This window comes from Paralichthys olivaceus, chromosome 21 (assembly GCF_024713975.1).
Source record: "Paralichthys olivaceus isolate ysfri-2021 chromosome 21, ASM2471397v2, whole genome shotgun sequence".
Classification (NCBI taxonomy): domain Eukaryota; kingdom Metazoa; phylum Chordata; class Actinopteri; order Pleuronectiformes; family Paralichthyidae; genus Paralichthys; species Paralichthys olivaceus.
Genome location: NC_091113.1, coordinates 8687343 through 8698144, shown reverse-complemented (window position 1 = coordinate 8698144; position 10802 = coordinate 8687343). Strand labels below are relative to the sequence as shown.

The window sequence follows — 10802 nt, the reverse complement described above, 5'->3', positions numbered from 1 at the left end:
CCTTTGTCATCCTGTCACTTTTTTACTCATGCCCCTGCATTTTCTCTTCCTCCCTACTTACTTTCTGCATCTCTCTCATCATCCATAGTCTTTTTAATCATTCTCCTTCTCACTCATTGTCTCTGTCTTGTAAAGTGGGTCAAACATGAAAGCAGTGTTAGATCTGAATGGGAGCTGTAGACGGAGCTGGAGGGATATTGGAGAAAAAGCAGTGGGCGAACTAAAGTCTCCTTGCTTGAATTTTTGATACCCAGCACCCTCATTTTTTATAGATCTAATCTTAACTTTGGAAAAGAATTTGCCTCTTAATGGCTCTCATGAAGTCTTTAAGATCAAATGCAAAGTTAACTTTCAAGTTTTGTGAGGTTTCTGGAGCAGCAGGAAGCTTTCAGTGCAGGATGATAAAGAAGCCCTCCAGGTACGCGGCATGGACACTGCCACCTGCAGTGTGTGCATGTGCTTGTTACACATATTTACAAGGCTGAACAACAAAGTGTTGTTTCTAAGTCGTGGTCACAGGGGAGTCCCATTCCAATTCATACAACAGGGAACATTTCAGTAATAAAACTCCACTCCTCAGCACTGGCTGTATGAGAATAATCTGCCACCATCAGCAGAATACGGTTAATATATGGGTGTGATCAGTATGCATTCTAATGTGCAGAGAGCAATCAGTACAAGTGGTGTTGGGGAATGCTTTGTGGGGCTCTTCCAATGTTTTGTGCGTTGCTGGACGAGGAAACACACATTATTATGACAACGCTAATCCCAGCTGATTGATATTCTGAAGGACATGCAGAATATCTCCTGCAAGACGGCAGCAATGTCCTATTGTTCTGCTTGAATCTGCAAACGCTCCATCAGTCTGTCACAAAATATGAAAATCATCATTAGCCATGGTAAATAACTATCTCTCCAGTGGTGTGCTCAGCAGGCAATGGATGTTTCTGCTTCTTCTACTTTCTCTTTGAGGGCCTGAGTCTGAACACCCCATACATAACCCTCTAGTTAGCCCTTGTGTCCCTCTTTGTGGGACAAATAACATCTTTGGTTCGTGCAAGTTTCTGCCAGGTGCAGACTGGATGGTCCAAGTGCAGCCCTGTTGATTCTAAGAGTCATCTGGTCTCCACAGTTGTACATCTATTTCATCTAGAGCCATTTAATTGATTCAACTAGCTCCTAGCGCATTTTTACTTAATAATTAAAATAATGAAAAAAGTTGTTAGGTTTCAATTTGGATCATAAAATAAAATAAAAACGGACGTGGACTCCAGGTACTGAAAGTGAAGCCAAGGTGAAATGACTGAAACTTGCATTCTCTTGGATTACAGGCAGAGGGCGACTCCACTGGTTGCAAGAATAAGTCTGTATCTATAGAAGTCTGAGAAAATGACCCTAACCTAATTGATTTTTAAAGTCAGTAAAGATTTTCCCAAGGTGTTTATCATCTCAAATGTAAGTTTCAAATCTTCAATACAGCATGATGTTCATTTTGTAAATGATGGTCTCATTTAGAGTCAAATTGATCATGTGACTGACATCTAATAATATCAGATGGAAACAGGTTGCAGGTGTAGGTTGGAGGGTGTGGTCGATGTCATGGTGGTTTGCCGCTTGATTCTGATACTACCGCTTTGATACTTGGGTTCCCCTCCTTGCAAAATGTATCAGTGCACAGGCACCATACTGTTACACAATGACACATAGACACAAGCATATAATAACATGGAAGTGAATTGAATAGGTCAGCCTCATACCTCACATCTATTGTAACCAGTCCCTGATTTAGCTATGTGACTCATCCGAAGCAGAACAATGAAGAACTAAACTAGAATTTGATAATTTTTATCCTGAATGTTACTGATACATCATCAGGGTACAACAGTCACCGGTTTCATTGTAAAACCACGATAACATTCCAAACAGTTAGCATAAGTTTTAGCTCAACAGAGGATGTAGGAACATTTTTAACTATTGCCGCTCATCACTTATTGTCCGCAGAGAAAACCACACCCTTAAACAAGTAAAAACATAGTCTGACAAATATTTGATTTGAATAAAACATCGTTGGTGTTTACCTCACTGGACCCACCCTTTCTGGTAAAACACCAAATGTTTGTTCAGCATTTAAGAGAAAGTAATTCCCAGTCATACCAGCAAAATAAGATGTGTTGTGATTTCCATATCGATACCATGAAAAGTAATAATATCGAAAATAATGAGTTTTACAAAATAGTGAATTACTGAACTCATTGTGACTAAGATGTGCAAGAAATGTAACTGTTTTTGAGGCCTTTCACAATGCTCATTGTTTCCTCTTTCTATGAATGGCGAACAAATGCAACATCCTCAAATACACAGACACAGACTCACAAATACAGAAGCACAAACAGAGATGGACAGACAGCTCAACGGTTGTCAGGCCACCCTTGTGAGGTTTATTGGACTGCATACACAACTCAATCAGCAGTCACTGAAACATGAGAATCATAAATCAAACTTTTAATTCCACGGCCATCTCTCCCTGAATGTTTACCCAGATGGCTTTTAGTCAGAGAGTTGTTCTTTAATGAAATGCAACCATAACTACATTTCATGTTTAGTGTCGTCTGTTACTCTCTGCCTGCTGATCCCCTCAAAACAAACCCCCCTACATTACTCAGGTCGTATATATCGTCACTCTAATGACAAGATGTCAACAAGCTGCAGAGTCGCTGAATGTTTCCCACTTGGTTTGCTTTGGTTCTAAAATACAAATATATTTAAAATATAATCCAAATAATAACAATAGTAAAATGGAGAATTAGAAATGTAGCAATTTTTCAAATTTGTAAAGTGTTAACTCTTCCAAACGATTATTCTCAAGCAAATGTACCCATATTCATGTAACCTACCTAACCAATATATCTCTTTATAGCGATTGTTTAGGCCAAAGCAAGATATGCATGCACATGTGAATTAGGTTTTCTCACCTCTGACAGACCACCGTGGTGATGGTGTGCAGGCGTTCAGATTGAATCCGCTTTCTTTTGAAATTTTTACACCATAATCTCTTGCTGTTTTCTCCGGCAGATGATTTAAATGTCGGAACGAGTTACATGGCAGCCATAAATCAGTGACATTTTAACACCCTGGCAGAGTATAGCATGGATGAATTGTGTGAATTTTCTTTATTATTCCACAACACAGTGGCTGGTGTTCAAGGCATATGAATCCCATTATCTTGGCTGACATTTCTTTTGTTTTTCTTGCTGTCCTTGCTGGAGGGTCACTGCTATTGTGGAACATTACTGACAGATGAGGGAGTGATGATTGAAGTGTGAAATGGGTCTGTTCTCACGGCGCTATCTATCCTATCCTTTTCCTGAAGAACACCGTCTTGATGATGAATGTTTGCAAAATTGTCTTCTTTAGACGTCTTGTTGAACTACCGGCCTGGTGACGGCAGGTTTTAGGTGTGTATAGAGAAATTGACGCAAGTTACGAATCCTCTATTGGCTTCTGTGATAGGCCTTCACAGAGACCCATGATCAAACTTGAATAGAATAGTTGTGGATAACCTTTGGTGGCTGACTCTCATATTATAAATCTGTCACTTTGAAATTAAAAATGTAAAAAAATGGGTGCCAGTCTTCTCAGGTGGCTTTGGTGAAATGATACTATCATCAAGCAATTTATGGCAAAAAAAATGGTGGTGGATTTTTACAAGACTGGGTCTTTTCGGTCACGGCACACCCAGCTCTGATTTTGCCTTAAGGCTTCCTCTTGCGTCACCATGTGTATAACTATATAAGCTGGATTTCTCATAAACTTTGGAGTCATTCATATTACCCCTCAGGAGGGGATCAATGATCCGCTATTCCAGGAAATTACGTTATTTTAAAAATAAAATATATTTGACATATTTTAAAGATTTATTTCTACAGCAGGAATCAATGGGATTGTGGCTAAGAGCCATCATTGGGGCAGGGCAAAGAGATTGACTAATGCAATGTTGGCTTTGGTCTTATATATCGTCAGGCATATCAGCACCATAAAACTAAGCAGCTTCACAGCATTTTCCATGAATGACCAGCTGCAATTTGGCGGTATTTTCTTTTAAATCGTTCCCCTTTAAATCTCCGCTTAATTTACATTTTGGTCCAAACCAAGCACTTGCTTCAGAGCACCTGCTGGATTCCCTGAGAGAGAAGCTTGACAATTGTATTAATGTTACATGAGAGGAATAGGATAACACTTCTAATGCATTTTGCGGGCATCTTGTCATCTTAACATCCCGGTAAGAGTTGTGTTATTGGATTACGATAAGACATAAAGTGTCTGTTGAGAATGTTAGCAGAGGAGCAAGTTGCTGCACGGTGAAAGAGAGACAGGAAGAGAGTGGGGGAGCAGATCTAACAATAAGTCATTATCAAGCCAATGAGGACTCACAGAGATGTGAAGAAGAGAACATGGGGCTGATAGAGACACTACGCTGTGTCTGTCTCTCTTCATCAGCCACAACCACAATGAGGCAGGAGACGAGAGTGGACTCACACGGTTGATATCTTAGAGACCACACTTTTGTAGCTTTACAGGATTTTAAAAAATCTAGGGGCAGATAGGGGGCATCAAGAGGTAAGAGCAGGTCTTCCACTAACCAGAGGGTCAGTGGTTCGATCCCTAGCTCCTTCAGTCTGCAGGCCAAAGTGTCCTTAGGCAAGACAGCAAAACCCTAAATTGCCCCATTAAGAATGGAGTGTGATAGAAAATGTGCTTTGTATTGAAGCACTGTATGAATATACGTGGATGAACAGGATTTGTACTTTATAAATATATAAATGCATTCCATTTGCCATTAAGGGAGTCTTTAGGTTTTGCAGCTGCATGACAATATGGCCTCTCAGTCGGTCAATCAGTCCACCAAAATGAAATGTCCGAATGCATGAACATCATGTTGACATTTGTGATTTTCTGTTGGATGGACTGCAATGTGATTTTGTTATACATTGTTTACATGCATAAACCTTCATGTTGCCCAAACTGCGACTCGATTTGCTCAAATTGTTTATTGTAACTTTGTAAATAATTATAAATGAACAGACTTTGGGAATATGAGGTAGGCCTATATTTGTCAGTAAACAATTTAAAGGATGGATTCTGTGTGTTATTATGTGTGTAGTTGCCGACACATTGGTGGTTTTGAATTCTTATTGCGATTGTGTTTGTGATAGAGTCACAGGCCGAACATGTGACAAGACTTTGACATTCACAGTGTAATCAGGGAATAGTTTCCAAGACACACATGAAAGCATTTCATCAAAAGGGTCACAGCTCGGGCCAAGCTGCCAATAAATGGCTCATGTTCCATAATATATTATAAAGAAAATGGGATGCATTGTGTATGACAAAGTAGAATTAGTTAGGGTGAGTCGAGTCGGTTCGGGTTAATACATAATTCATATGACCTCCTCACTCCTGCCAACCTTTTTTGGGCCACAGCCCCTCCCACTGAGGAGTGTTACCATGGGACCAGGTCCCTGCGGAAGTGGAAATTGTCCACAAAGAGGCTTTTTGTCAATGAGGTTTTTCTGCAAGATGAGAAACATGATTGTTTGGCAAGAAATAGCCCAGATGTCCCCCTCCCTGTTATTGACTGGTGATGGTCACACGGATGAAGGCTTTAAAAACACATTTATGTTTAGAAGCAGGAGATCACTTTTTCATGTCCTCCTCACGAATCATGTGTCAATCCCAAGGAGAACGTTTCTTTCAGAACAGAAGCGCTGGTGTGAAATTTGATTTCAGTTTAACTTGATTGTTGCTCATAAAACCATGAGCTATTATTGAGCAATGACAATTGAACTGAAAGGGTTTCCCCACCAACAGACGCCCAATGACAGTAGAGATGAAATTAAAAATGATGCTTAAAATAATACTGACGAAATAAAGACAGATAATTAATAAAAACAAAAATGATTTCAACACTTTTTCCTGTGGCTTCATTTCTCCATCCAGCAGTGATTCCTGCTCACTGTGGTCATGATGCGCCATTATTGCAAAGGTCAAAGGTGACACAGCTTATTTTTTTATGCCATTGAATATTTATGTGACTGTTTTCAATAAGAGACAAGTTGTTTACCCTCTGTGTTTCTTGTTGCTTCTGCTTTTTCAGCTCTGTGGAATCGTCCTGTTGCATTATTCACTATCACTAACATTACCTAATTTCCCTTTGGGGATGAATAAAGTAATCTATCTATCTATCTGTTATCACGGTCAGCTAAAGGACACTGATATTTGAATTGATATTACAGATATGAATTGATTGTTATTAGTTTAATTTTCTCTTTTAATTAACAATATTTCTAATTTACATATAGACATCGCCCCCTGTTGGCTAAAACATTTTCATACACAGGTTGAGAAATTTGCCTTTTCATCTCAAATTGTGTCACTGATAAGTAAATGTACGTATTCATGGTGATGATACTGAAGTGTTTGTTTTCACTGAACAGATAGAAATGTGTTGGGGTAAAGAAAAGCTGAGCCTCTTTACAACTGTGCATGTTTTTAATGTGTGTCTTCTGCATGGTTCACAGTTGTATCTTTTCAAACCGAATATAAATATACCTTATTTTCTCTTTCATTGCTGGTATTTAATCCCATGTTTTGTATCGTTGGGGGTTGATGTGTGGATACTTTGGCTCCACTATTGATCAACAGAGAAAATATATCAGAGGAAAACAGCAGAGAAACATTGAGACATTTTGAGTCTTAAACTTATTGATTAAATTAACGATAAAATGCTCATTCTGCATTTCTTGATTTTTAAGTGTGAACCCCTCTCCAAATTGCATGTGATCTTAAACTGAATAGATTTAGGTTTTTAAGATTTGGGGACATTAAAGAAAGACAAAATTTAGTGAAATCATCTTTAGTTTAATGGACATATTGCAATATTTTGAAAAGTTTTTAAATCAAGAACAAATGTTGCTAGTTGCAGCTTGACAGTAATGAATAGACTCAGACGTTAATCTTTAAAACCATGATTCTGATGTTAATTATTATTCAGCTTATGGTCTCATCCAAACTACCTTTTAACATATTCAGTTATAAATGACTGGTCTCGATGTTAGAAGGTTTAGGTAGAGTGTATGCAATGTATCATTCACAGGAATCACATGAGTATAAGCAGCTGCAGTGGCTCTATGACTGCAGCGAGGACATCCGGAGAAAAAAATGGCTGCACAACAAAGCATTTTCAGATGAATTTAATATTGCAACTTGCATTTCAAAGACATTGAAAATCCAAAAAGAGGGATAGAACACCCACAGAGAGCGAGAGAGCAAAGGCAAAGGGCTGTCGCGTAAACAGACCCTCTTTAATATTCTCAAAAGACCGAGTAGAAGCCGAGGGAAATCAGACTCGGGTTGTTTTAAGTCTCACTTTCTTCTCCTGCTTCTCCTCAGATCTCCCACAGACGGGAACGGCACAGACAACATGACCGATCGCTCGACATTTCCTCGCCGCTCAGCCACTTCTAAACAACGTTAGCACTTTGTCATGTATAATTTACACACAGCATCAACAAATTCACGCAGCTCATTGAGGATTAAAGCAAAGCAGGGTCAGGTCATTGCAGATGTTTGGTTTCATGTCGGAGTACCAGATGGATGTGACTGCAAAGACGTTTCACATTCAGATACCGGAACCTGTTCAATCCAAAACAAGAACTGAAACATTGTCAGTCTACGGCGTGTTTCTTTAGGGTTTCTGCCATCACAAGACTCATCTATACGTTCCTGTGCATTATCTTAACATCTGCCACAGCTCATCAGTTTGGTGTATCGTCTCTTGTGCATATAGCGACCTCACTTATCTCTTCCTAAATCACCTATCAGCGCTCAGCTTTCAATTGAGAGTAGTTCTACTCTTCCATGTCTTTAAAAAGGTACACTGGTGATGGTGCTGTGAAAAAGCTCTAATCTATCATAGAAATAAAGCAATAAATATTGCATGTTCTTGGCAAAAAGGCTTTAGTTATGTGCTTTTTGATGTGCAGTCACTTTAGCAAAATACTTTTCTTGTTGTCTACAGACAAAAGGCAGACTGTAGTAACATTACACCCACATTAAATGCAGTTGCATACCACATATCCAGGTACAAAAACCAGTTTCATGACCCTGTGATGCGTCTTAACTGTGAAACCTCTGCTCGAACGTATTTTGAAAATTGACCCCGGTATTGTCACCTCAGCCCAAGTTGCATAACTTTGTTTTTTCTGCATTATGGCTCAAGTGAATCATTCGTTTTCTGACAACAGTTCCACTAGAAAAGTATCACATTCTTGATGCGCATGGAGTTTGAAGACGATGAAAAACACTTTCACCTCTAATCTCAAATAGAAGTCATCAGTTAATCGATGTATTTAAAAACGACAACAAAAAAAGACAAACTCAAATTTTAACATTCCTCTTCTGTTCTCCAAACAAGAAAGACTGGAATGTCATTGTCAATACATAAATACATTTACAATAACTACAGCTTTTAAGAATATGGCATGGTCAGTTGAAAATAACACTTAGATAAACATTTTAGGTACAATATTATACAACGAAACTGAAATGAGAGACCTTGTCTGACACAATTCATGACAAAATAATTATCATACAAGATGTGAAATATACATATTTATCTTTTTTTTTTCCATGTACAATTTTCATTCACTGACATACACTATATTACAGCGAGGATGGAGTTAATTTTGGGACAAGTGCATAGCAAAATAGAAGATCATTTGACCGAGTTCAAAGAAACACAAAACCGGCTTTAGAAAACAACATTAAAAACTGTGTTTAAGGCAAATCTCGTCATTTAAAATTGGCATAGTCTGAGAAAATGTCGACAAAGTCTTGTACCACCCTGTAGCAGAAGTCATATTGTTCCTGTGGAGAAAAAAAAAAGAGACGGAAACACATGGGTTGTGCTGTAAATGTAGCTTTAGTTGAGATGAAGCAATATACTGGGGAAGATAAATTGTATTTTTGACATTTCTTTGGATCTTAAGATAATTTACTCACCACAGTCTGGACCATATGAGGCCTCTGCATGCGTAAACTCTTCACAGTCTGGAACACGTCCAGCAGACCCTCTGCCTTGACTCGCTCCAAGATATTGCTCAGTGCAATGAACGTACCTGTTCGCCCTGCACCAGCACTGCAGCACAAAAACACACAGAGTTTATTTCAAAGCATTGCAGTTTTAATTTGTCATATGCAAAACTCTGCAGGTGAAAACACAGGGGTATTTATTTGTCTCTATACCTGCAGTGCACGACGATGGGATGGTTCCCAGACTGCTGCTGCTGTCTCTGCACCGAGGCGATGATGTCGATCATGCCCTTCCCCTCGGCCGGGATGCCGATCTCCGGCCAGCCGTGGAAGTGAAAGTGCCTGATCGCCCTCGTCTGCTTCTCCTTTGAGAGGAAATGCACCGACAGACAAAAGATCATAATACCTCTCAAATCAGATTTGTAAGCAGCGAAATGGCAGGTGCAGTGTCAGTGTGGGTTAAGTGGGCGGTAGATAAGTGGCAAGCTGATAAGTGCTGCTCCGGGAGGCGGGGATGTACTGCCGAGCTTCTGAGAGGTGATGTGGGTCGAATTTAATGAAATATATGACATGGTAGGCTCCCACTTGAAAATCCTAAACGCTTCCTGCCCACCATATTTCCCTGGAGCAGCAAAAGAGTTGTATGCACTCACTTGTTTTTTTATGTTAGATGCTGTGCAGCTTCAAAATACAAGAAATGTGCATTTTTAATATGTTCAGAAGTTAAGTGTATATTCCAAACGTTCTAGTGGATTAAATAATGAATTTATTCGGTTTTGGAGGTCAAAGGTCAAAGTCACTATTTAGGTTTAACGACTGACTCTTCCTCCTGACAGAAGGTTGTTGTTTTAAACTCTTCTCTCTGGACCGAGAATCACATGCATTTAATAAACAGCGAAACAGATCAATCAGTTATGTGTTGCACCTCCTCACTGTGCTTACACAATGCACAAGTATTATATAGATGTATGTTAAACCCTTGTTTTATTGCTATAGATGAAAATTATATTGAGATAATTATTGTTTTATCACCCAGCCCTAGTTGCGCAGTACTCTGAAATTGTTTTATTACACTTGAGAGAAAGTGCAGAATAGAATTACATCAAGCCAATAAATGCTGTTTTTGTTTTTTATCTCGACAGGCAAATGTAATGTGGTTTATTTGCTTACCGGGACAAAGGTGAGTACCAAGTCTCGTAGACTGAAGGTGTCACACAAAGTGTCTCCCTTCAGCTCCACTGTGTAATCTCCGTATGTGACCGAGTCCTCTGCGGGCCAGTACTGGCAACACTTGTCCTGAGAGACAACATAAATAAAGGGTTTGTTTACCAGCGGTGATGAGTGACGCATAAACTGCAATTTAGAATATTTACATGCTCATATATTAAAAAGTCGTTTTGCTCAGAATGAAATACTGCAGAAACATTAACTGAGCTGTGTTGTGACAGAGGCAGGAAATCAGCACAGAGATTGTTTATGTTGCGCTGCTGCGGTCGTTACTGAAGATATCAGTCATGTCCGGCACTGTGCTGATCTGCTATCACAGCTCACCTGCTCCCTCTCCTGGAGCTCAGTGAGCATGACAATGGAGTGACACTTCCACTCCCACACCATTCTCCAGAAATCCTCCACTGTGTGTGGGACTGGGCCCTGTGTGGCGATGAAGTAGTCCTTCTGTCTGTAGCCCTGTGTGGGGAAGAAACACACCTCTT

General features: G+C 39.5%; 1 protein-coding gene across 6 annotated transcripts in view; it reads right to left on the bottom strand.

The window, feature by feature from the left end:
- Nucleotides 1-7235: 7235 nt before the first annotated feature.
- Nucleotides 7236-10802, bottom strand: part of ptprea (protein tyrosine phosphatase receptor type Ea) — a 47161-nt gene continuing 43594 nt past the window's right edge. For all 6 annotated transcript variants that reach the window (XM_020083479.2, XM_020083481.2, XM_020083480.2 and 3 more), the window contains 5 exons: nucleotides 10642-10776; nucleotides 10261-10386; nucleotides 9304-9455; nucleotides 9061-9196; nucleotides 7236-8925 (listed from right to left, as the gene is read on the bottom strand). In XM_020083479.2, coding sequence (XP_019939038.1) covers nucleotides 8851-8925; nucleotides 9061-9196; nucleotides 9304-9455; nucleotides 10261-10386; nucleotides 10642-10776 — 624 coding nt within the window. In that variant the 3' untranslated portion in view covers nucleotides 7236-8850. The remainder of the gene's footprint in view (nucleotides 8926-9060; nucleotides 9197-9303; nucleotides 9456-10260; nucleotides 10387-10641; nucleotides 10777-10802) is intronic.